General features: G+C 43.8%; 1 protein-coding gene across 2 annotated transcripts in view; it reads right to left on the bottom strand.

Annotated features, from left to right (window-relative positions):
* The window catches only part of ZFC3H1 (zinc finger C3H1-type containing), a 198484-nt gene that overhangs the window by 47842 nt on the left and 123556 nt on the right, over positions 1 to 27086 (bottom strand). For both annotated transcript variants that reach the window (XM_082253106.1, XM_082253107.1), the window contains exons 17-23: positions 19817 to 19948; positions 19601 to 19722; positions 15023 to 15124; positions 11740 to 11856; positions 10155 to 10344; positions 2263 to 2449; positions 1725 to 1916 (exon numbers count right to left, since the gene is read on the bottom strand). In XM_082253106.1, coding sequence (XP_082109232.1) covers positions 1725 to 1916; positions 2263 to 2449; positions 10155 to 10344; positions 11740 to 11856; positions 15023 to 15124; positions 19601 to 19722; positions 19817 to 19948 — 1042 coding nt within the window. The remainder of the gene's footprint in view (positions 1 to 1724; positions 1917 to 2262; positions 2450 to 10154; positions 10345 to 11739; positions 11857 to 15022; positions 15125 to 19600; positions 19723 to 19816; positions 19949 to 27086) is intronic.

Below are 27086 nucleotides of genomic sequence, written 5' to 3'. Positions count from 1 at the left end.
CTGACTAAGGCAAAATGGCCCCCGTGACATCAAGCTACACAAACATGGCCACCAACCGGAGACCAGCCAGACAAAAAAGGGAAACTGGCCGCCATTCACTACAGCATGCTGCCAGGATCTTTCCTGTGCCGTCTGCAAAGCTGCACCCTCTGCAGGGGGACCCCCTCCTGACTCTGCACCTATCTCTGCACTATACCCACACTGCAAAACCGTGGGGCATGCACCTAGGGGTCTCCTACACTGGGACCCCTCCAGACTACCTGGGTAGGACACTATCCCAGGACCCTAACAGAGTGGGGATAGTGGGGGCCCAGGGGTCTCCTCTGCACCCTCTGCTGAGACCATCACCAGACTCCAGGTCAGACAAGGGGGAAAGGGAGTGGGGGAAGCCCAGCTCACTGGGGGATTTTAAAAGGATGGGAGCAGGTAACCTGCAGGTAGCTCCGACCGTCCCTGGGGGTTACCCGTGTCCACCCCAAAAGAAAACAGCAAAAAGGGGAGAGGGTGGGGACTGTACTTACCCTTACATGGTGTGGGTAACGCTCCAGACAGAATCCTCGCCACTGAAGTAGGGGAGCAGTCGGCCAAGGGACCGCTGCGACTCAGACCCAAACTTGGTCGTAAGCAACCCTGCAAGACTAACTCGCAGGCCAGCCTCTGTCCGTGAGGCTATGTAGCTGCCGACCTAGCACGTAGCTGCAGTCTGCATGTGCTCGCTGGCTGGGCAGACCACTAGATCTAGATTATACAGCCTGTTGCCCAGCCTGGCAGTTGATTGTCGATCTCCCAAAAGAAAAAACAAAAAAGATGTAAGGAACGAGAAAAAAATTGTTAGGACCAGAGATCCCAGCTGGGAGCCTAGGTCCTTACACCTAACTAGACAGACTAAAACTGATTACCTAGAGCAGAGAGGGAGGTTACCAAGCTGACGATGGCCCATGGGCATAGCCAGGTGTTTTTTGTTCTGCCCAGTCCTACTCCTGGAGGAGGCAATATAACCCAGTAGTTATGATTTATGGAGCACTGTGTCCGCCAAACGAAAGAACTAGTTCTATGAATGGCAACAGTGTTGAGCGAACTACCCCCTGTAGTCAATGTGCAAAGGAGAAGCTGCTCAGCATAGGGCATGGAAGATCGCTGCCATCACTGTAGTAGCACATACTACTACAGTGATTGTCAGGCTTCCCCAGAGGCCCCTCAGGTATGAGATATTCATACTTGCATTGGTTCAATGCAAGTATGTAATAAAGATTATAGCTGGGTCTTTGCTTTTAACGTCAACTTGTGAATTGAGCTTTTTCGCTTCATGGTATTCGAGATCAACAAATAGTAAAAAAATGAAACATACTAAATAAATTGCATTTTTAACAGGCTTAGTCACACTTGCTTTGCACAAGTTTTAGAGGCTTCCTAGGCATCATTTTACTCATTAGAAGGGTACAGAAACCTTTCCACATTATACATAAATGCTGTAGCATATTGCCCAAACTTCGTGGAAGTGAAGCGAAGGGAAGTCCACTTTACTGACCATGACCTCTCCATTAGGCCAAATATTTTGTCTAAATTTCAGAGAATACAGTTCAGTTAGCATACAGCTAATGTGGCTTACCAGCCGACAACAGCAAGGAGAAAAAAAAAAAAAAAAAAAGGGCAAGGAAAGTCACTCTAAAACGGCACCTAGACTACAAAGGATGACCTCCAGAAAGAACAGTCATGTGCAGTACCTGCAAAATAGCATGAGCGTTTTGGATTCTTCCCGTGAAGAGGTTTAGATGTGCACGGTACAGCAGAACTTCCAAACACTGCAATGAAAGCAGTTCAGATTTCGGATCTTCCTGTATTTGCTGTATAAGATACTGTATTGCACGGCTGCACACTTGATCCTTCCCGTCAAATGAATTCTCTAAAGTCAGAAACTGGAGGGTAAAATTAGATGAGAAAAATTACTAGTATACACAGATTATATCGACTGGTTTTCTAAGCCCCTTTTTATTTCTCTATGCGTACAAATTTAATACAGAAAAAGTGTTTTAACACCAAGGTTTCAGTTAAAAAAAAAAAAAAATCATAATGTATCCCAAGTAGAATAAGTATCTGTTAATAGGTTGCACACTCTTTTTTGGAGAGTACTTTAAGCTGTATATTACAGTGTCCGAGAAGCAGCTGCCTGACCTGTTTGTCAGCAAATTCTATCGCCTCAGTCCATTACAACTTGTGTCACTTTTTAAGAATTCAAACTTGAATACTAAAAGGAAAACTTACACTCCACCAAATCTGAAAGGAAGGGGCATATTCCACAGCAGTCTCACACATCTCTCGAATTTCTTCTGCGTTCCCCCTTTTAGAAAATAATTTAAGGTAGTGGACCCAAATTTCTTGATTGTTGCGGTTATGTTCTAACGCTCGGGATAATACGTTCAAAGAAGAATCCAAACGTTCAGAGGAAGTCCTGCAAAATTTTTTTTTTAAAAAAAATCACTAAACAAAAATGATCAAAACTACTCAAGATTTTTAGTTAATATCAAAATCACAAGATAGTGTTGGCTATTTACAGGGAAAAAAAAATAGTACTGTGAAGCTGCAGGAAGTTAATATGAAGCTATTGTCTGAAACAGAAAAAAAAAAAAAATGTATATTTTATATATATATATATATATATATACACACACACACACACACACACACACACACACACAGAAAAGGTTTCTTTACAAAACAAAAGGTTTTTACACTCCTTGATGCAATCATCTTTAAACTGCAGCTCCCTGTACAATCCTGCCATTTGCCAGGTGTCGGAAAGAATTAACTCCATGATGCTGCACAAAAGGTAGCCCATCCTGCACCAGTCGGTTATATTATTTCTCATGATATATTGTTCCTAACTTCTGGTATTGGAATTATTTGCACTGCTTTGCTTCCGATACCTCAATGTGATGTGAACTTTGTCTTCCACCTCTACCTTATGTATACTTTGTTATGTTACAACCAATAAAATGGGATTTTTGTACCGTAAAATCCATTTCTCGAGTTTGACGGACACAGTGCTCCATAAATCATAACTACTGGGTTATATTGCCTCCTCCAAGAGGGACTAGGTAGAACAAAAAAACACCTGGGTACACCCATGGGCTGTCCTCAGCTTGGTATAACACCCCCCTCTTTTCTCTAGGTAATCCATTAAGTAGCAAGCAGTATTAGAAGTATCAGAACTCCATAGAGGGGTGGGCGCTGTGTCCGTTGATGAACTCCGAGAAATGGATTTTACGGTCAGTACAAAAATCCCATTTTCTCCTCCGTTCATTAAACGGACACAGCGCTCCATAAATCAACTACTGGGACGTCCAAAAGCAGTGCCAAAAGAAAAATTAGGGGTGGGGAAAATAACCCAAGGCTAAACATAAGAGTCCTTAACCAGGTCACAGGAGCCCCACCTGAAAAACAAAAGTTTAAAGAAAAACATCCCTTGAAGAGGGAACAGCCCCTCTTAAACCGCAGCCTGCAAAACTTTTTGCAGCCAAAAGCAGCATTAGCAGATGACAAAGTACCTTATAGAATTTTGAGAAGGTATGTACTGACAACCAAATGGCCGCCTTGCAAACTTGTGATATTTGTGCCGGATGACAGAAGGCCCAAGACGTACTCAGCGCCCAAGTAGAATATGCGCCATGACCAGGAAAGGTGGAACCTGACCTTTAATGGAATAGGCCTGAGTCACCGTCTGCCTGATCAATCTGGAATTGGTAGCCAAAGAAGCAGCCAGCCCTTTCCTTGGTCAGTCCGTAACCACAAAAAGAGTCTGGTCTGACCTCCAAAAAGATTCCTTAGCTGCCAGATACTCCCGAATCGCACAAACCACATCCAAGGTATGCAAAGCAAATTCCCTGGGATGAGCCAGCTTGGGACATGAGGAAGGCAAAATAATGTCCTCGTTCAAATGGAAGTCAGAGACAACTTTGGGCAGGAATGATGGACAGGGACGAAGAACCACTTTCTCTCTATGGACCACTAAATAGGAACTGCAACAGGATAATGCAGCCAATTCTGATACCCTGCGGGCCGAGGTAATAGCCACCAAGAATGTCACCTTCAGGGATAACCTAGGCAAGGGAATCCCCCGAATATTCTCAAATAAAGGTTACTGGAGAACTGAAAGTACTAAATTTAAATCCCATGGCTGCAAAAGAGACCATACAGGTTGAGCCACACATCGGACTCCCTGAATGAAGGTACGAACTAAGGAGTGCGTGGCTAGGGGTCGCTGAAAGAAGATGGCCACAGCAGACACCTGGCACTTGACACTCAAGGCCAATTTCTGATGAATGTCCTGTTGAAGAAAGGTTAAGATCAAAGCTACAGAAAAGGATCCAGGATGAGGGCCAATCTACTCACACCAAGAAATGTACGCTTTCATGTACGATGGTATATCTTGCTGGAAGACTACTTCCACGCCTTCACCATAGTGGGGATCACTGATCCAAACAGACCTATATCCCTCAGTACCTGGCTTTCAATAGCTAAGCCATTAAAACCAGCAACTAAAGCAGGATGGTAGAATAGCCATTGGGACAAATCGTCTCCTCTGAGAAGAAGCCCCCAAGGGACATTTATGGCCACCAGACTGATTGGAAGATCCTCACCCTTGATTCCGCGCAGGAATTGCATTAGAAGCATGAGCCGAGGATACTGGCCTTACGATGGCCCTTGGACGCCTGTGGCGTCTGCCAGAGGAACCCCAAATCTCGCCACAAATCTTGCTATCCTCCAGTGCAGCCGAACCTGCTTAAGGAGCTGCATGTAGGACTGTGCAAACGTGTGACAGCAGCCGGTGAATGACAGCCTGTGGTTCCTGAAGTTTGTCTAGAGGAAGGACCACCCAGGTCAGAATTAGAATCAGACTTCGGTAGATCAATTCCCTGGACAGGGATAGGGGGGGGGACCTTAGGTAGTTCGGACATCACCTGAACCTTTGCAGGAATTAAAGCTGCACAAGGAGACTCGGGACCTAAAAAAAACCTGAAAAGGACAAGTTTTGTCCCCCTTTCTGGGTAACCCCAAAATAATCATTTTGTTTATTCCCTTGAGACAAATGGAGGTCCACGAGGCCAGAAACCAGCAAAGATATCCCCCAACCCCAATAATGGGGCAGACCTTCGTGCTAAAGGGGTCTTGTCTGTGGGTCTGGAGAAGCTAGCTCTAGGGTTACCAGACCAAGTATGCTTGAAACCTCCCATGGAAGATTTGAAAGATCCATTTCACTTATTCTCTGTCCCAGAAGAACAACATTTTCTATGTGCTGAGACGGAGGGCCCCTGTCTGCGACAAGCTCCTTACCTTTCCTAGACAGGCAGGAAGGTACTCTTCTTCCCCGTGATACTCTTGATGCCATCCAAGGTAGCCCCAAACAGGCGATCGTCTTGAAAGGGCAGATCAATGAGAGCTCTCTTGGAGGCTTGGTCTGCTGACCAATTCTTAAGCCACAGCACGTGCCTAATCACCACCGCTGAAACAAAGTCTGGACCGCACAGGAACTTTTTTCTAAAGCTGCATCACAAAAACTGCAGCCCATGGACCAACTGGTCTGCTAAATCAAAAGGCAGCAGGGACCTGCTCACCCCCCAGGCTCTGGCACCAAAGCTTGGCCCATTCAGTTAGGGTCTGAGACACCAGGGCTGAGGCAAAGACTGGCCGCAATGTCAAACCAGCCATAGTAAACATTCTGTGTGCCCCAGCCTCTGCTTTCCTGTCAACCGGGTCCTTAAAGAATGGAGACGCCTCTACTGGGAACATGGTAGCTTTGTTCAACCTGGAAACACAAGGGTCCATCGGTGGACTAGTCCACTTTTTCAAAAGAGTAACGTACAGCAAAAGGTTTGGGGACCACCAAGTGTAACTTTGGTTGTTTCCATTCCTTACAGGAAAACCTGTCAAAATAAGGCACATAAGAAAAACCACTCTGGAGTGCAAGGGGGCTTATGCGTACCAAACGACACAGCCACGTCCGTATTAACAACAGCAGCATCCTTCCATTTTTAAAGTCTCACACATTGCAGTGATAAGTGCGTCCACCAGCGGTTAATTCGGTGCTGCAACCATGGAGGAATCATCCTCACTATTGGATGGATCTGGGGGTGTGATATGTTTAAACCCCCCTGGACGGACCACGTCCACGCCGGCATTAGGCTCAGAATCAAATAAGACAGACTGAGCAGGTAAAGGTGGGGGATGCTTCCTCCTGGGCCTTGCCCACACGCCACTTCCACACGGGACACTAAGGACTGCAGGACCACCGTTAGTGCAACCATGGGAAGCTGGAGTTCCGAGGGACCTGCCAACTCAATGGGGGGGGGTTCAGTGGGGGAGATGTGACCCTGAGGCTCCATCAAAGGAAAGGAAGACATTGCAGTACAAAAACAATCATTTGGCACCACTAAAGGATCCCCCAAGGCTCAAGGTACCTATCAGCAGAGAGAGAGATAACAGGGACCCCCCAAGTATTCATCCTACTGATCGGACGAGAATTCGGACCCAGCATCACCATGGACGCCATCCCTGTTCATATGTCCCGGGTGCAGGATGAGGAAACTGAGGCGGTAGTGGGGTTACCCAGAAAGGGGGACAAAACTTATCCTTTTCAGGTTTTTTAGGTCCCGAGTCTCCTTGTGCAGCTTTAATTCCTGCAAAGGTCCAGCATCCCCACAAGGCTTCGGTCGTATCCAGCATCTCCCAGACTAAGGGAAAATGGCCCCCGTGACATCGGGCTACACAAACATGGCCACCAGCCAGACTAAAAATGGCTGCCATCAGCTACAGATGCTGAAGCATGCTGCCAGGATTTTTCCTGCGCCCTCTGCAAGGAGGGGATCCTAGACGTTCTGCAATTTGATGCTTAAAGCTGATGTCCATGTTTCCTGTCACTTCAAATAATTTGTTTGGACCAAGCTGGTCCAAATGTACCATTTGCTTCACTACATGAGGCAGCGTCTGTAAGCACTGTATGTAATGCATATAACTTAAGCTACACAAAGTACATGGTGCTGGGTTCCGGCTGTGAGACAGACATCCATCTCAGACTCGGAATAAAACAGTCTGGTTGATTGAAAAAAAAAAAAAGACGCAGGACCCTGTCCTGCAACAGGTGGCCTTTACTGGCATTAGCATGAGACCAAACTATTTTTTATATGTAAAAGTAATAAAATATTTTATTTAAACACATATTGATAAAACAGGACGTAGAACATCCAAAATGCAACATAACAAAAAACATTAAAAACAATGGCGAAGCATACAGATAGAAAATGTGATTAATACAGCTATTGCATCCTGGGTAGCAATCCCCAAAGAGAGGATATCTGAATATTAGTGTAGCTGGGTTTCGGACTATTGCAATATATATGTACTTGCACGATTATCATTATTGTTGGAATTGCCTGTGTGCCCTTTAAGACTGCTATCAGGCGGAGATCGGCCTCTCACAGGAAGAGAAATTGGATTGTGGGAGATTTAGTTCTGTAGTAGGAGCAGACTATCGTCTGGGTAGCTGCACTCCCAGGGAGCAATGGGAAAGTGAAGGCCCATGGGGGAGACTATAAACCCATCGGTTCCACAGTGTGCACGCTCTCTTGCTTCCAGGACCCAGTGAGTGAGGATCAGTCTGTTGAGTGCTCACACAACTGTTGGTGACTGAGGCCTAGTACACGAGGCCTAGCCCGAGTGCGGAGCTCGCCCCAGCAGTGGATGCTGATAGCTACACTGAGTGCTGACACAGTATAGCTGAAGAGGAAGCGAGTGGAGGCCAGACAGACTGACCGAGGCAGCAGAGTATCGCTCACTCCTAGGCGCGTGAGCGTGGAAGAGCAAATGGCTTGTATTGCAGGATCCTCACATATGGACATCAGAGAAAGAAAGGGTGCCTGTGTGGAATCCTAACCGCAAGTATAACCTTTTTCCATCAACACTCCAACCGCAGACAGTATTGCACACATATCACTTCTTTTGGTCTTACAAATATTACATTGGACAGTGATAAGAGCTCCAACTGCCGACGAAGACTTAGCAAGGCCTTGCTAGGAGAGGGGTTAATACCGGTTACAACTTAAAGGGGACACACTGAATGTACTTTATTGCATTATTAACTAGAATAGTCACTGCACTGGTATCATTCTAAGTTATTTCCTCTAAGTAGCAGTTATAGTAGTGCTATAAAGGTTAACAGTCATTGTTCACAATCTTAGAATATTGTGTTAATATTGTTCATGGATATCCTTTGTTTGCTATTTTTTTTTTTATACATCAGTCCTGCTGAATATCCCTGGTTTTGATGGGATCTGACTGACTGATAGAGTTGTACCTGTTTATCCTTTAAGTAAACAAGCAAAATGTCATTCCTTTTGTGTCGGTGTGTTCTTAAAAAGTATACTTCCAATGTCAGGACCTAGAGTGACAGGTGGGTTGGAAGGTTCACAGGGTCATAGGAGTGCTGAGGAACACCCATCAACAAGCAGCCCTCAAGAGGGCAGTGGTACATTAGGTCGCCTCCTGCAGGTCAACGCATTTCGCTATAGTGCGTAGCTTCCTCGGGACCAATATCGGAGGAAAAACAATTGCAAAATCAATTGGATCTGTTAGGGTCATCATATGCATGTCTTTCGGGTGGACAAAAGAGGCACACGATATCCCACCTATAGGGGCTTCATTACCTTAATATTCTAACATCTGTATAGTAGACAGCCTGGACCTAGCAAAGTGTGCTTCACAGAGACCTAGATGGATATCAAGACCATGACAGCTACTTGCAGGAACCACAAGGCATCTGCAGTTATTATTTTCCATTCAAAGTGTTACTAAATCTAGGAGCCTGCATTCACTATATCTCGTCTCCCACAGTACATAGAACATGGAAATGCATTTATCTTAGTAAATATTAACTGCTAAATAGCTTTTCTCATCAGCAGCATATAGCAGTCTTGTACTTTCGATCAGTGTCTGGCTGAGCACTGGTTAATGCTTGTAGAAGTTTTCATTCTGCTCTTACTGTTTCTATGACTCTGCATGAACCCTGACCCTCTATCTAGACAGTGTTAAATGGCCCTGTGCTAATGGCATGCACTCTTCCAAGAAAAAAAAAACCTCTTTAGCAACACACACCAAACTGAGCATATGCAGAGTGCCTCCAAGGCTCTGTACTATCTAGAGATGAATTGGGGACTGTGCAAGAAGGGGATAATCAGAGAAGACTGGATCAAACCGCCTTCTTGCATAATAGGTAGGATTAACCCCTTAGGTTCCACAGTGAGTATAACAAGTATGCTTTACTGCATATACAGACTGATTTTAACGTTGTGGGTTTAGTAATACTTTAAATTAGGTTACTTACAAATAAATATTTAATACAGGATGCATCCATGGCATCTAGTGTGCAAAACATGCTGGAGTGCGCCTGAAGCAACCTGTGTGTAGCCTAGTCTGACCAATCTGGCTTAATTCTACTAGGAGAGAGGATGAGAAGAAAAATGATGTTCCTCCGTTAGACAGTCAGCAGTGTGGCTACTCGAATTCCCTACCATTCAGGTCTATCGCACTACAGTAGATTCTTCAGAACGTGTCTACACTTGCTAAGGGTTTCCACTGTCTGGAATATAAAATATATCTACAAAATCTTTTAGAATACTAAAACTACAGTTAATCTACATTGCAGGTCCTGTTGGTACACCAGAGGAATGAAGCTGCACATGGCCAGCAAAAACTGTCCAGCACAGGCTGAGGTAATGTGAAATGGGTCAGCACCACATCTGAGAGCGCAATTTACATTTTTTTTTTTCTTACCTACACTTTCAGCCATTGCTGTGAACAATCAACAATTGTTTTAGATAAAATGTGTACAAAAGGCAGAGCAAATACATGACCCATTTCTACTTTGTTTTAAAAAATAAAGCTGTCACATTTTGATATTAAGTGCCCCAAATGCAATAACAGACATACAATAGCTAGTTACCGCTAAGTGCTCTAAAACAATAAGCGGATTGTGGTTTTGTCAATGAATAGAAGCGAACAGTATGAGGGAAAATTGAATTATTTAGCAGCTGAAATAAATCTCTCTCACCAATTACTGCTAGAATAAAATGTCACATTCACTGAAAATAAACCAAAGAACCTACCCTTCATTTTGATTTAAGCACCTGTATGCCAACTTGATCCACAGATGTACACCTTGAGGGTTATCAAGCACGCTTGCCTCCAGGTTAGAAATGTCATCAGTCTCATTTGTGAAATACCTGACATCATCTGTAGTGACAACACCATCATGAACAGGAACCTTTGTTTTGAGCTCTGGAACACTTACTGGAACTGTAGGTGAAAAAAATTGGACAAAATATCAGATCTGTTACTGTTAACCTCCAAAAAGTATTGATAGAGAAGCAAAAGTAGCACAACATGTCAATAATATTAACCATAGTTTTCTTTATGGTTATCCATCAGTGACCAGGCAAATAGGGATGGACGAACAATTTGGCCCGAGCATGAGTTCGGGCAGAACATTTGCCTGTTCAGCCGTTCAAAGACCCAAATTTGCAGGGTGTTTGGCGTTCGCCGAACATCCTTCAATGCACTGAGCGCTACACACTGCATTCTGCGCCCCCGATTGGACAAAGCTTTGCCTAATCAGGGCGCAGCGTAAGCTGGGTTGTCAAGGAGTGGGGCCGGGAAGCGAGCGCCCCCCCCCCACCCAACCCCCACACTCCTGAACCATACCAAGCTAAACCAATGCGCCTTGTCCCCATGTTAATGGAGGCAAGGACCTCATCCCCACAAATGTGACCGGTAGTTGTGGGGGCTTATCGGAATCTGGAAGCCCCCTTTAAGACGGTCCCCAGATCCTGCCTCATGTAAATGAGTATGGGGTATATTACAATTACTTGCATATAAGCCTTCAAAATGGGCACTTTTGATTTTTCCTGTTCGACACAAGCACGCTGTGAGCCACGGCATTTGATTCTATACTGCTCGTTTTTTTACGATATTGCTGCAAGTACAACTTTAATAAAGCTTTTCTCATTATGGGCTTCACTATGTATTGCTTAATTTTATTCTGGGGATACCTATATGTAAGTTTATCTACTGGAGTCCTGTGTGGAGATAAAGGATTGTGGCAAGTCCTTTCAGTCTCAATGCTCCCAGCATACAGCTGTCTATCTGCTGTTGAAACTTAGTGCCCTTTGGATCCTGGTTGTTGCCTGCCTTTTTCCTTCTTCTGGTAAGGAGATTGGAGTATCACTGTGGTGTGGTGTGTTTCTTATTCACACTGAAGCTGGTGCGGGGTCTCATCTTTATTCAATTTTTCCTCCGTTTTTAATATGGGCAGCCATTAACCTTTTTTAGCGCTGCATATAGGACTCTCACATGTATTTTATTTGCTATTAAATTTATGCTGGCTGCTTTTAATATTTGTGCAATTTTATATTATCTGATAGTGCAAATATTTATTTATATTTTTGTATTTTAATTTGTTCTTTTATATCACTGTAGATTTGTGATACAGGGAACTTCTTTCGGCTTACATATCAAGAAGGAACTTTTTCCCCTGTTGGAGCAAATTGGACCATGCTTTACAAAGTTATTTTAACCTTCCTCTGGATCAGCTGTGGGTTTTGAGTATATGCAGGTTTTTAATCTGTTTATTTTTCTATTGGTTGAACTCAAACTGTCTTATTTAACCTAACTGGGTAACTATATCAATCTTACCACAGCCAACCACTTTTGTAGTCTCCTCTTCATCACTGCTGCTACTATCTGAAACAGGTTTTTTCCAGTACATGGGCTTCCATTTCCTCTTTTCTTTATATGTAGTGTGTGGAGGGACTGTGAAAAACAACATTACAGAAATACTAAATCCTAAAATAGAACAAAAAAGAAATGGAGATTATTATATGTTTAATTTTCTCTAATACAAACTATCTTCACTGGATGAACAGATTAACGCATTTGTGTTTTTAGCAATTACAAATAAGAATATGTATTTACCCGTTAATGGTGTTGTAAATGCTTTTTATCTTTCTAAAACAAACCTGTTATACTTACCTGCTCTGTGAAATCTTAACACACAGAGCGGCACCAAATCTCTTCTGGGGTCCCAGACTCATGGCTCCTCCTCCTCTGTGTGCGTACCCATAGCAAGCCACTTGCTATAGTAGCACACCTGTGGGCTTGCTCCTGAGCTGGGCTGTGTGTGAGGAGAGCCTCTACAGACAGGCACAATTCTGGATTGAGATAGGACCCATGTAAGTAATCAGGGGCAGGTGAGAGAGCAATACAAAAACTGGGACATTTTTACCTTAATGCATTAAACATGTAACAAGAGATTTAGCCAAAACAGGCAGCCGCAAAGATAAAAGATATACACTGATTGTACCAAGTTAATTGAAGCTACTACCACAGCTTCTTTTCCAGAACAAGTCAAGAGGAAGAAGGTTTGCCCTCACCAATAGAAGAGGTAGAGTTTGCACCTGTGGATTGCAGTGGAGATGCATGCGAATCCTTAGAGGGAGCAGAGAGAAGCAGCTTGTCCTAGGGGCCCTTGACCAGAACAGTGAACAAAAAACTGGATTTTTGCCTTACCGTAAAATGCTTTTCTCTGTAGTTCATTGACAGACGCAGCTCCATATCTTCTTGACCATTGGGACGCCCCAAAGCGGTATTTGCATGAGGGGTGGGAAAAAACATCACAAAGAAAGAATGTAATTCCCCAAAAGCTAAACTTAGCCAGCCAGGTAACATGGAGCTCAACCAGGAACAACCGGAGCTCACCAAAAACCAACAGACACCCTCAAAGGGAATAGTCTCTTTTAAACAGCAGCCTGCAAAACCTTGCGGCCAAAAGCAGTATCTGAGGATTCCAACACATCTACCTTGTAGAATTTTGTAAACGTATGCACTGTCGACCAGGTTGCCGCCTTGCAACCTTGCATCAATGACACCTGATGGCGAAAGGCCCAAGAGGCACCCAGCGCCCTAGTAGAATGCGTTTTCACAGGGAAAGGAGGAACCTGACCCTTAAGTGAATAAGCCTGTACTACCGTCTGCCTGATCCATCTGGATATGGTCGCAGCAGACGCATCCAATCCTTTGAGGTCCTTCATGGGGACAAAGTCTGACTTCCTGAAAGATTCAGTAGCCGCCAGGTAAACGAATAGCCCGAACCACATCCAAAGAATGAAAAGCAATTTCCTTGGGATGCTTGAGCTTAGGACAGAGTGAAGGCTGCACAATGTCTTCATTCAGATAAAAATCATAAACCACATTAGGTCAAAGTACCACTATCTCTGTGGACCACCAGATAAGGTGAACGGCAGGACAGGGCCACCAATTCAGATATTCTGTGGACAGAAGTTATAGCCACCAAAAAGGCAACCTTCTGTGACAGTGTAAGCAGAGTAATTTCCCTAATGTTCTTAAAAGGAACACCAAGTAAAAAAATAAATTCTTACAAAAAGGTTCCCAAAAACAAACAGCTAAGACCGAAGTCCCAGCTGGGAACTAGGTCCTAATCCTAAACTAGGCAGAAACAAACAGAGTTATAGCAGAGTGTGTGGGCGTATGCCTACAGGGACTGCCCCATAGCATGGCAACATTTTTTCCTGCCTAGTGTCCTACTTTGGTAGGGGGAGCATAACCCAATGGTCAAGAAGATAGGGAGCTGCGTCTGTCAACGAATGATAGAGAAAACAGAGCACTAAGCACTTCAGGAAATGAGAGCATAACTACAGGCAGGGATTTCCTCTAGGGTGAGCTTATGTTTAGTTTTGAATGTCCTGACTCCTGCAGGTAGTAATATAACACAATTTAAGCAGAGTGACTCAAACAAAAAAAAAAAAAACATTGATGCTTTTCTAACAGTGGCAATCTATAGTCCACTAAGGAAGTGCTTCAGCAGGAAAGGCAAACTTCACTTCAAAAGCCGTGCACAAAGTGCTTTTAAAGCAAAGCTGTGGCCAGTTTGGGCCAAACACAACAGCTATACTTACATGCATTATTTAATAACTACCACTAGTAGCATACAAACTAGACCAAGTACCAATAAAAAAAATAAATAAAAACACACACCATAAAGATAACAAACAAGGGGAGAGTAAGGGGGAGGGAGAGATGGCAATTGCCAAAATCCATGTACAGCTGAGTTCAGTGGCAACACGATCACCTCCAGTGAAGTGGCTGGTCCCACAATTTACACAGTCCGAACACAGGAGGAGAGCAGAGAATGGCTTGAAATGTCATGCTCGTGAAGAATGGACAAGACTAACTGCAGAAACAGGAGAAGCTATAAACGACAATTCAGAGGAAAGTTCTACTTGCATAATCATAAAAAGTTTTCTTAGCCTGGACACAACATACATAATTTAAAGGGCCCATTTTATATCACTATAGGTCTGTTGCAGTGCGTTTAGCATATGTTATGTTGCACAATTAACTAGGCTGCCTAACACACCTAGGATATAAAAAAGACCTGCAGTATTTTCTTGTACTGAAGCACAACAGACGATAATGTAATATTGTGCGACTTGGTGCACTCTAACGCAGGTGAACCACAGAAAACCAATATTTATCTTTTTATAACATTTTGCACTTTTAGATTTTAGGGCTGCCATTGATGGCCATGTCATATTAGATTGGAACTCTTGTGGAGTAACTCCTTCTGGGAAACCTAGAAAAAGTATGACAGACTAACACCTTTCTGATCTGGACAGTGGCGACGATTCTATAGGAGGCGAGTTGTAAGACCTCCAGTAACATATTTACTAATCGAGCAAAACTTTTTTTTAAAATGGTTTAAAACTGGTCACTGAGGTCAGTTTTAACAAGGACATTTAGCTCAAGTAGCTGACAGCTCTACTTTGCAACACTTACAATGAGATTGAATAGTTGAATTGCAGAACAGGAAACCCATTCCCAAAAAGTTAGAATTTACAAACAATATTCTCTACCAAAAATTCAAAAAGCGGAAACAAAAAAAAAAAAAAAAAAAACTTACCGTGATTTCGGCTTTCATTGACGTGACTCACAAGAAGAACTGACATCAGATCCATTGACATGCGATCCCGGTTAACACCAAAAAGCCTGTCAACATATTTTTCTGGAAAGAAGTTGGAAATAAAATGTCAGACAGATATCGGGACACCAATAAGTTGCCTGAAAAAAAGGCAGTTGGAGAACTGAAAGTCTAGTTATACGTGGTTGCTATGGGGCATATACAGCCAGTTTAAACCAGAAATGTAATATTTAGGATTTTTTGGACCTAACAGTTTAGGAATGGCTGGGATTGGGGAAAAGAGTAGTTAATTATAAAAAAAATAAAAATCTTGTTAAACACAAAACACAACGGGGGAATATACTGTATGTTCCATCTTTACAGGACAGGTCACAAGGTCATAAAGAAATCTGAACAAAAATTCCTTTAATAAAAAAAAAAAAAAAAAATCAGTGAGCACCTGCTCTACATATTGCCCAGGTAGCAATTGAAGGGAGAAAAAAAAAAAAAAGAAGAAAAAATAATATGTTTGTACTTAGATTACAATCTTTCTTGGAGCCCATTAAGGGGAATAAGGAACAGTTGGGTATAATGCCACCAAAAAGTTGGAACGATTGCAAACAGGAAAATTGTAGCTCAGCCCCATATAACCACCTCCAACCAGCATGCTTTTAGGGGAGAGAAAAAAAAAAAAAAAGGGATTTTTGACTTACCGTAAAATCCATTTCTCTGAGATTCATTGAAGGACATAGGTCCTGCTATCCATAACCATTGGGTTATACTGCCCCCCCCCTTACAGGAGTAGGACACTAGGCAACACCCATGGGCAATCCCAGGGGTTATACTCCCTCTTTCTGCTATAGCCACTCAGTTTTGTAACAAGCAGTGTCAGGAGAATAACTCCGCAGAGGGGTGGGTGCTGTGTCCGTCGATTAATCAGAGAAATGGTCAAAAATCCAATTTTCTTTTTCGTTCAGTGACTGACACAGCTCCTGATATTCATAACCATTGGGACATCCCAAAGCAGGGGTGGGAATAACCAAAAAATTCCCCAGATTAAACGTTAGGCAACAAGGGCTCAAACAGCCAGAGCCCATCTGAAAAAAAAAAAAAAAAAAAAAAAAAAAAAAAAGCTATACCCTCAAAGAGGATCAGGTTCTCTTAAACAGCAGCCTGCAAAAACTTGCGGCCAAAAGAAAGCATCTGCAGATGCCAACACATCCACTTTATAAAAAAGTGTGCACCGACGACCAGGTGGCTGCCTTGCAAACCTACATCACTGACGCCTGATGACAGAAGGCCCAGGAGGCACTAAGCGCCCCTTGGAAGGAAAAGGAAAAACCTGACCTCTGATGGAATAGGCCTGAACCACCACCTGTCTGATCCATCTGGAAATGGTCGCAGAGGAAGTGGTCAACCCTTTTAAAGGTCTATCCGTGAGCACACATCCGTGAGGAAGTGACTTCCTGAAAGACTCCGTAGCTGGCAGGTAAAACCTAATTGCCCGCACCACATCAAAGGCATACAAGGCAATTTCCTTTGGATGTTAAGGTCTGGGACACAGGGAAGGCAACACAATGTATTCATTCAAAAGAAAAATCAGACAACCTGCGGAAGAAATGACGGACAGGGGCGAAGAACAACCTTAGCCTTTGAATCACAAGGTAAGGAACGACAGGATAACGCCGCCATTTCCGACATCCTGCACGCAGAAGTGATAGCCACTAAAAAGGCCACCTTCTGAGACAACGTAAGCAGGGAAATCTCCCGAATATTTTCAAAAGCAGGCTTCTGCAGAGCTGAAAGCACCAAATTAAGATCCCAAGCAGAGAACGGAGCCCGCACTGGAGGAATCAATTGTCAGACACCCTGGAGAAAGGTACGCGCCAGGGAGTGTGTGGCCAAAGGTCGTTGGAAGAAGACCACCAAAGTAGACACCTGGCCCTTGATGGTATTCAAGGCCAATTTCTGTTCAACCCCCCGTTGAAAGAAATTAAGATCCGAGTCATTGAGAAGGAGCGAGGAGGAATCCCAAGAGACTCACACCACGCAAGGTACGTCTTCCACGTACGATGGTAGATCTTTCTAGAAAGAAGTAGACTGCCTAGATTTCAACAGGGTAGGTATCATTGACTCAGATAAACAACCATCCTTCATTTCCAGATGTTCAATAGCCAACCTGTCAAGCCCAGCGACTGTAAAGCAGAATAGATCGGTCTTTGGGATAGAAGATCCTCCCTGAGGGGAAGCTTCAAAGGAACATCAGTGGCCAGCAGCACCAGATCGGCGTACCAAGCCCGGCGTAGGCCAGTCCGGAGCCACTTAGATGACGGGAATCCCTTCTGCCTTTATCCTGCGTAGAAGTCTGGGCAGAAGCTTGAGAGGAGGGAAGGCGTAAATCACCCGATACTGACCCCACAGGGCCACCAGCACGTCTGTGGCGTCTCCCTTAGGAACTCCTGACTAAGCCACAAACCTCTGCACCTTTCTGTTGAGCTGAGCCGCCAACAGATCCACCTCGGGAGTGCCCCACTGGAGACACAACTGATGAAACACTTCTGGATAAAGGGATCACTACCCGTGGTCCACCGCCTGCCAACTGAGATAATCCGCCTGCCAATTTTCCACCCCGGGAATGTGTGCGGCGGAGAGGGTTGGAACAAACCATTCTGACCGTATTATAATGCCTGCTACCTCCAAAGCTGCCAGGACACTTCTTGTGCCTCCTTGATTCACCTAAGCCACGGTTGTGGCATTGTCCAATTGAACGTGCACTGGACAACCCTGAAGACGATCCGTCCAATGATCCAGACACAGTCTGATCGCTCAGAGTTCCAAGACATTGATCGGTAGTCTGGACTCTTCCAGGGTATAGATCCCCTTAGCAGAATGCTTGCCGAGAATGCCTCCCCAGCCCCACAGGCTGGCATCTGTGGTGACCACTATCCAATACAAGGGGAGGAAGGCTTTGCCCAGCCGAAGTGCCACCATATCAGGGACTCCCTCATTTTCTGACTCAGCTGCATCTGATATTCCAGAGACTGGGGAGTCTTGTCACATTTGGTCAGAATCTCCCTTTGCAGGGACCTCGCATGGAACTGTGCAAACTGAACCACCTCGAAGGTAGGCACCATCAGGCCCAGCTCTTGCATGCAAGTCCGGAGGGACGTTCATCTGTTGGACAGCAGGAGACTAATTGCACCCTGCCAAGTAACCTGCACCAAGCAAAATGAGTAACACTTAATGCCCAGCCCTACTGGTCTACTCCCCAAGAATATTCAGAGGCAGAACAAGTGCAGAGACAATGCCAGCAGCTCTGGACCTAGAAAGCACTGCACAGCTAACTTAAGAACTGAAAAGCACACCCCACATAGAGCTCACTGACCAATGGTCACTTCCAAGCTGATCCTGCAATGTTTGGCAGGTTATGGGTGCAATACAGTCCAAAAACTAGGATGAGAATGACCTCACCAGATAGCTGCTTGGTGGGGCTGATTGGCTGTCTGCTTGGATCAAATCCCACCAAGGAAGCATGCTCATATAGTTTATCTGTTTAACACATGAGGGGAAAAAAAAAAAAAAGGTACCATCGTGCATTTCAAAAAGGCACAAGGAAATGTTCCCTATACAGAGGTATCAGGAGTGCAGGAGGTATATTTTTAGCCTAAATCTTTTAGAAAATAATTGACACAGACCGGGGAGGGCACAATGCACATTATGGGGAAATGACAAGCTACAAATGTAGTGACAAGAACTTTGCACTGTGCTTGCCATTTTTGTGCACAGATTCCACAGCTTAGGTCCTCTTTAATGCCTGGACAGCAACTCTAGTTTCTAAATTGACTCCTGGTACAGCTAGAAACCTCTACCATGTTTTGTCTCCCACAGAGAATGGCCTGTTGATCTACATGTTGACATGAGAACGCAATCATTACGTAAGAGGCAAGTGCTTGGATATTAGCAAAGAAAACACTGCTTTGAAAGCTTCTATAGAAACCAGCCCATTATGGGGCCTTCACCAGAGTTCTGCAAATTTAAAGAGGAAGTAAACCCTTATAAAAAAAAAAAGAAAAAAAAAACCTGTAAAGACAAAGGCATAATGAGCTAGGATGCATCGCATACTAGCTCATTATGTAATACTTCCCTTAAAACGAAGCACTGGCAGTGCCGACATGTCCGGCCATCCTGCTTCCTCGTTCGCGTCCTACGGCCATCTGATTGGCCGGGGACGCGATTACATCACTACTGCGCATGCGCGCGGGAGCCGCCTTTCACGGCATAGGGCTCTGAAGGAACAGCACAGGTGGCCATTCCTTCAGAGCGAATGCGCCGATGACGTCATCAGCTGCATGCAATGTAAATATCTCCTAAAACGGTGCAAGTTTAGGAGATATTTATAGCCCCTATAGGTAAACCTTAATATAGGCTTACCTATAAGTTAAAGACTTTAAGGTGAGTTTACAACCTCTATTAGTCAAAAAATCTAGGTAATGGAGTAGGGGAAACATTTTAAGTGTCAAACTGCACATATCATTTAGGAAAAAACTTGGAACCATATAATGAAAATATTGCACACATTACCAGTTGCAGCTATAATTTCCTCATCAGTACTTTTCTCAGAGCATCCGATCAAGTCCAAGTCATAAGACAGAATATCTTGAAATAGCTGTTTACGACTGAGTGTGCAATCACGCATGTGCTGCCTAGAAAGTTAACAAAATGTAAAAGGTAGTCCATTTAATATTACTTGTTCATTTGCTCCTGAAAAAGGAAACCTTGCTAGATATTCCAACTTACCACTGACAGTCATCATCATTGCATGTGCCTGTGAGGTCAAAGCGACAGAAAAAGCTCTTAGGTTCGATCATGTTGCTAGAAGATACAGAGCTCAAAAGCAGCTTCTCTTTTGTGCGAAAATATGGACTGAACCTGCAACAGATTGTGCATTCATAATGAATACATATAATTTGAAGCCTGGCCTGTTCCTAGTAGCTTTTAGGAGAGAGGGATTGTAATCATTCAACTAGGTTTTCTCCCATTACCATTTTCAGGAATTAGTATACCATTTTTACATACCAGCTAAGGTTAAAATACATGTATCTACAAACTAGTAGGCCATGTCAACAATTTGTGATGAGAAAGAGGGTAATAGATTTAAAAAAGTAATTAACGCAATACAGTTGTGATATACTCAATAGTCATTTTTAGGCTATGAAATGTGCAGTACCTTCAGTAGCTCTATTACAACACCAAGTCTAAAGATCAATTGTAACACAAGGCATTTAAAGCAATGGTGAAAGGATGCCACCCTCTGTATGTCAATATTACAGCTTTTTTATTACAGAAAATCCATGCATTTAAATTAGCACATGCTTCGGGACTCAAGTACAGACTTACACGAAAATATTAATAATTCTGTATTCTAATAAATGACAATAGTTAGGTTTGAATAACAGCGCATTAGCAATATATTAGATGTACTCTTTAAAAAAAACAAAAAAAATATGTGTGCACTGACTGGAAATTATTTTTTAAATTCTGAGCTCACTGGGGGACACTGGCTGATAGGGTATACGCCTTGCCTAAAGGAGGTTGGAAACCAAGTAGAGACTTTCTCCAACCTTGTAGGCCATATTTCAGCACAAAGTGCCAACCCTTCTGTTTGTAGCAAGTTGTAGGGTGGTACAAAAAAGAATGAAGCAATAGAAAGCCAAGCTAAAGTAACTTGAAAAATAAAAAAATCTTTGACTTAACTGTCAATTCCACATCTCGGGAGAAGAGTACAGGTCACAACGCAAGAATTCATAGACCCTAAATAGAGCACAAGAATTCAGGGACTGTTTGGATGTCCAAAAGAATGAAGGATGATGGGCAATAACAAAAACACAAGAGGTCCACAAGAAAACAACAGAACTGGATACTGTCTGCAGACTGATCGGTTTGTATCCGTAGTCAAAGTTTTCCAAGAGAATCAGAAGGAAGGACTTGTTGCTGAATTTCTGAGCCACCTGGCCAAGGACAAGCTGATCTTAGGTGTCAAGTGAATGAACTCGTCCACGGACTGGACCAAGCTGTTGAATGTTATACTGCAGGGGTCTGAAATGAATGGGGTACATGAGACTGCCGTGATTGAGGCTACCATCAGTCCCAGAACCCATATGTAGATAAGGAGAGTTGGACGACTCCTAGATTGAAGAATAGAAGAATAGGAGTCTGGGGGCGGGAAATTTGAAAATTCACCAGGGGGGGAAAAAAACCCCGGGCTGTGACACATCTAGATGGATACATAGATATTTTCATATATGCCTTGTTAGATGAATGTTAGTGCATTTAGAGCAGTGTTTACAGTACAATGCATAGTCCATATATAATGTCTGGGCCTGCTTATCCCACCTTGGAAGCCAAGAAGAATTCCTTTTTTTACTTAAAGGTTTCAGCCTTCAAAACCAAGCCAGGGCTTGGCAATCAGTTCTGCAAACTCTGGACTTCCAAGCCCCCCAAAGTTTGCGGTTTAGCTCTTCCTAGCGAGAAAGGATGCCCGGACTTTCCCAAGTTGGGAGAAATCTGTTGGCTTTCGTGGACATTTGCTCAGTTAGCATATCAGATGCTTGGGTGTTAAAGATGCTTCCCAGTGGATAAACTAGAATTCTGCTCTCAAACCGTTCCTCACCTCAGGTCTACCAAACTATCCATTGTGGAATAGCCAGATGACCCCCGCTGAGAGAACAGTCAATGGAAGTTCTGGCTGACAATGTGATGTGGACGCCAATGACGGGGCCCTGCCCCATCCCACCGATGCCAATGAACGGGCCCTGCCTCTCCCCCCGACACCAATGACGGGGCCCTGTTCCTCCCACCGAAGCCAATGATGGGGCCCTGTTCCTCTCCCCCCCCCCCCACGCCAATCACGGGGCCCTGTTTCCTCCCACCGACGCCAATCACGGGGCCCTGTTTCCTCCCACCGACGCCAATCATGGGGCCCTGTTTCCTCCCGACGCCAATCACGGGGCCCTGTTTCCTCCCACCGACGCCAATCACGGGGCCCTGTTTCCTCCCCCCGACGCCAATGATGAGGCACTATTCCTTCCATGGATACCAATGATGGGGCAATATTCTCTCCACGGACACCAACGATGTGGTACTATTCCTTCCATGGACACCAATGATGGGGCACCATTCCTCCTCATAAAATGACGGGGCATTGTTTACTCCCACTGACACCAGGACATTTTTTTCGTTTCTCCCAGTGGCCACAGGCCGACCCCCCCCCCCCCTAAATAAAGTTTGAAGGACAGTAAAGAGGCCCTTAGCTTAGAAAGTTTGAAGACCCCTGTCAGCCAATGCTGATGCTAGCTCCGTGCATAACTACACATGCTTAAAACAATACAAGCATGCACGTTTATGCCACAACGGAGTAGCCAGTCCATGGTCATCCTCAGCATAGTCTCATGTGTCTGCACAGAAAACAAACTGAATTATGTGGATCTAGCTAAACAAAAATCAAGAGTACTGTAGGCAACTATAGCATACTGAAGGGACAACAACAAAGGAGATATTCCTTTAACCCCTAAGTGAATTTCTCAGTGCACCCAGGTATATGGATGAATGATCTCACATTGTATGCATGGCAAAACATATGTGAATGAGTATAGGTCCCTGACCTTTTCACCTGGTGACTCTCACATTGAGCTGCAAAGGACACATGCAGACAACAATGGACAACACTGAACCCCTGACCACTGATTTGATTCAGATATACAGTCAGCAAGAGGACAAGATAAGTGAAAAGATGGCAAGACTCACTCTAACCCAGCAGCGCCACATCCTAGCTGATGGGGACCACTGCCTATACAACCCAAGACTGGAAACAGCATTGACAGATGCAACAGGCGGATTCTATAGCTTTAAGATGCAAGCTGCATCAACAAGAGCCAAAACGGTCTCCTTTAACCGCTTCCATACAGAGCAGTTAGACACCCTTCCTGCCCAGACCAATTTTCAGCTTTCAGCACTCTCACACTTTGAATGACAATTGCTCAGTCATGCTACACTGTAACCAAACAAAATTTTTATCATTTTTTTCACACAAATAGAGCTTTCTTTTGGTGGTATTTGATCACAACTAGGGTTTTTTTTTCGTGATATATGCAAAAAAAGAGCAAAAATTTTGAAAAAAAAACCCACTTTTTTTTTAGTTTCAATTATAAAATTTTGCAAAAAATTTATTTTTCTTCATACATTTGGGCCAAAATGTATACTGCTACATGTCTCTGGTAAAATTAACCCAAATTAGTGTATATTATTTAGTCTGTGTGAAAGTTATTGAGTCTAGAAGCTATGGTACCAATTACTGAAAATTGATCACACCAGATGTACTGACTGCCTATCTCCATTCTTGAGGCCCTGAAATGTCAGGACAGTACAAATACCGCCCAAATGACCCCTTTTTGTAAAGTAGACAGTCCGAGGTATTTAGTAAGAGGCATGGTGGGTTTTTTGAAGTTGTAATTTTTTCCCACAATTCTTGGGAAAATGAAGAAAAATTTTTTTTTCTTTTTTTTCCCCACAAAGTTGTCAATTTATAAGCTATTTCTAACACATAGCATGTACACAGCAAAAATTACACCCAAAAATACATTCTGCTACTTCTTCCGAGTATGGTGATACCACATGTGTGAGACTTTTACACAGCCTGGCCACAAAAAGAGACTCCACGTCCAAGTAGCACCATGAGGCGTTCTAGGAGCATAAAAACACATAAAACTTTCTTACTACCTATCACACTTTTCAAGGCCCTAGAGCACCAATACAATGGAAAAGTCCACAAAATGACCCCATTTTGGAAAGCAAACACTCCAACGTATATTCTATGAGGCATTATGGGTCGTTTGAACGTGTCATTTTTTTCCACAAGTTTTTGGAAAATGTGGGAAACAAATGAAAACCTTTTTTACACAAAGTTGTCAATTTATAGGATATTTCTAACACATAGCATGTAAATAGCAAAAATTACACCCCAAAATACATTCTACCACTCCTCCTGAGTAAGGGAATACCACATGTGTGAGACTTTTTCACAGCCTAGCCATATAGAGGGGCCTAACATCCAAGGAGCATCATCATGCATCCTAGCCACTTGCCTAGGCCTATTTTTGACATTTGGTGTTTACAAGCTAAAATCAGTTTTGCTAGAAAACTGCTTAGAACCCCCAAACATTATATATTTTTTTTATCAGAGACCCTAGAGAATAAAATGGAGATTGCAATATTTTTTATCACACCGTATTTGCGCAGCGGTCTTCCAAACGCAATTTTTTTGGAAAAAATTCACTTTTTTTAATTAAAAAATAACCAGTAAAGTTAGCCCAATTTTTTTCCATAATGTGAAAGATAATGTTACGCCGAGTAAATGGATACCCAACATGTCATGTTTCAAAATTGCGCACGCTCACGGAATGGCGACAAACTTTGGTACTTAAAAATCCCCATAGGCGACAATTTAAAAATTTCTACAGGTTGCCATCTTTGAGTTACAGAGGAGGTCTAGGGCTCAAATTATTCCCCTTGCTCCAACGATCGCGGCCATACCTCACATGTGTGGTTTGAACACCGTTTACATACGTGGGCGGGGTTTCTGTATGCGTTCGCTTCTGCGCGCGAGCTCACGGGGACAGGGCGCTTTAATTTTTTTTTTTTTACTATTTTATTTATTATTTTTTATTTTTACACCGTTTAAAAAAAAAAAAAAATTGATCATTTTTATTTCTATTAAAAGGAATGTAAACATTCCTCGTAATAGAAATAGGCATGACAGGACCTCTTTTGTGAGATCTGGGGTCAAAAAGTCCTCAGATCTCACAAGTACACTAAAAGATATAAAAAAAAATTATATAAAATGAAAAAAAAAAAAAATGGATTTTTGTAAAATCTTACCGTAAAATCCTTTTCTCTTAGCTCATTGACAGACGTAGTCCTCGGTGATACAGCACCTTCGGGTTATGTTGCCTCCACAGGAGCAGGACTAGACAGGAAATTAAAATGCTCTGGCCACACCCTAGGGGCAGTCCCAGAGGGTATATCCTCTCTCTCTCTGCCTCAGCAAATCAGTTATGTCAAAAAGCAGTCTTTAGAGATTTTAACCCAACCCAACTCCAAAACAGAGGGGCGGGGACTACGTCTGTCAATGAGCTAAGAGAAAAGGATTTTACGGTAAGATTTTACAAAAATCCATTTTTCTCTATCGCTCATTGACAGACGTAGTCCTCGGTGATACAGCACCTTCGGGACGTCCCAGAGCAGTATCACAAATGAGGGGTGGGAAAATGGAAATCAAATCCCAATCTAGAAGGCCCAACCGGTGCCAACTAGAAGTTTACAATGCTCATCCTTAATGATGAGACTCAACAAAAAAGAAATTTTTCAAACAGAAAAAAACTCTCGAGGTAGACCACCGGTCTCCTCAAATTGCGGCCTGCAAAACCTTGCGGCCAAATGAGGCATCCGCCGATGCCGTCACATCAATTTTATAGAATTTTGTAAAAGTATGTACCGACGACCAGGTGGCCGCTTTACATACCTGGACCACTGACGCCTGATGGCGAAAGGCCCAGGAAGTACTGAGCGCTCGAGTGGAGTGCGCCCTAACAGGGAACGGAGGACTCTGACCCTTAATAGAATAAGCCTGTACCACCGTCTGTCTAATCCATTTGGCAATGGTCGCGGCAGATGCAGGCAAACCCTTTCTGGGGCCATCCGTGATCACAAAAAGTGAATCCGTCTTACGGAATGATTCCGTAGCTTTCAGGTATACTCTGATTGCCCGAACCACATCCAAGGAATGCAACGCATGTTCCCGATGATGCTTGGGCTGAGGACACAAGTAAGGTAGTACAATATCTTCATTCAGATGAAAATCTGAAACCACCTTAGGAAGAAAGGATGGCTTAGGATGAAGTACTACCTTATCCCTATGAATCACTAGGTATGGGGACTGGCATGATAATGCAGCCAGTTCTGACACCCTGCGAGCAGAAGTGATAGCCACCAAGAAGGCCACCTTCTGGGATAAAGTAAACAAGGGAATCTCCCTGATGTTTTCAAAGGGAGGTTTCTGTAGAACTGACAAAACTAAATTAAGATCCAAGGGCGGTAAGGGCGCGCGGACTGGTGGAGCCAGGTGCCGCACCCCCTGGATGAAATTCCGCACCAAGGACTTGGTAGCTAAAGGTTTCTGAAAGAAGATTGCTAATGCTGAAACTTGACCCTTGATGGTGCTCAAGGCTAGCTTCTGCTCAACCCCTTGTTGCAAAAAAAGCCAATATTCGAGTCACCGAATAGGTACGTGGAGGAAATCCTAAAGATTCGCACCACGCAATATAAGTCTTCCATGTGTGATAATAGACCTTGCTGGAAGTCGCTTTCCTTGCTTTAATAAGGGTAGGAATGACTGAAGCTGACAAACCTCTGTCCTTCAGTACTTGGGTCTCAATGGCCAGGCCATTAAAACCAGCGACTGTAAAGCACGATGGTAAATTGGTCCTTGAGACCACAGACACTCCCTGAGACGAAGTTCCCACGGAACGTCTGCGACTAGCCTGTCCAAGTCGGCCAGGCCGGCTTGACGAGGCCAGCCTAGAATTTCTAGGACCACTGGTGCTGACTGGATCTGAACCAGGCGTCCCTAGAGCTATCTGGCCCCGACCATCCGAGAAAGTCTGGTCGTTTTCTGTTCCCACACATTTATCAGATACCTGATTGCTATCAGGAAGGGTGATCTTTTCTGGTTGAACCTCAGGGACCGAAGTTACCCGGCTAGAGGCTTCTTGGCCTGTCTGGTCAACCAGATCCGATTCCTGTGGGGAATTGAGACTAATCTTAGGAAAAGGTAAAGGAAAAGATCTATTCAGGGAACGGTGACTACCGCTCCCTGTAGTACTTAAATGTTGGAAGGGAAGAATCGCACCGGTAGTAGTAGTTGATGCTCGATCTAATGTCCTGAATACCGGTGAAAACGTCCCCCCACCCTCAAACCGGGTGGGGCGCACCTTCAGGCTGTGTACTCCTTTGC

This window comes from Pelophylax lessonae (assembly GCF_965119305.1).
Source record: "Pelophylax lessonae genome assembly, chromosome: 4".
Classification (NCBI taxonomy): domain Eukaryota; kingdom Metazoa; phylum Chordata; class Amphibia; order Anura; family Ranidae; genus Pelophylax; species Pelophylax lessonae.
The sequence above is the reverse complement of the archived record's forward strand: the minus strand, read 5'-3'. Positions and strand labels throughout refer to the sequence as shown.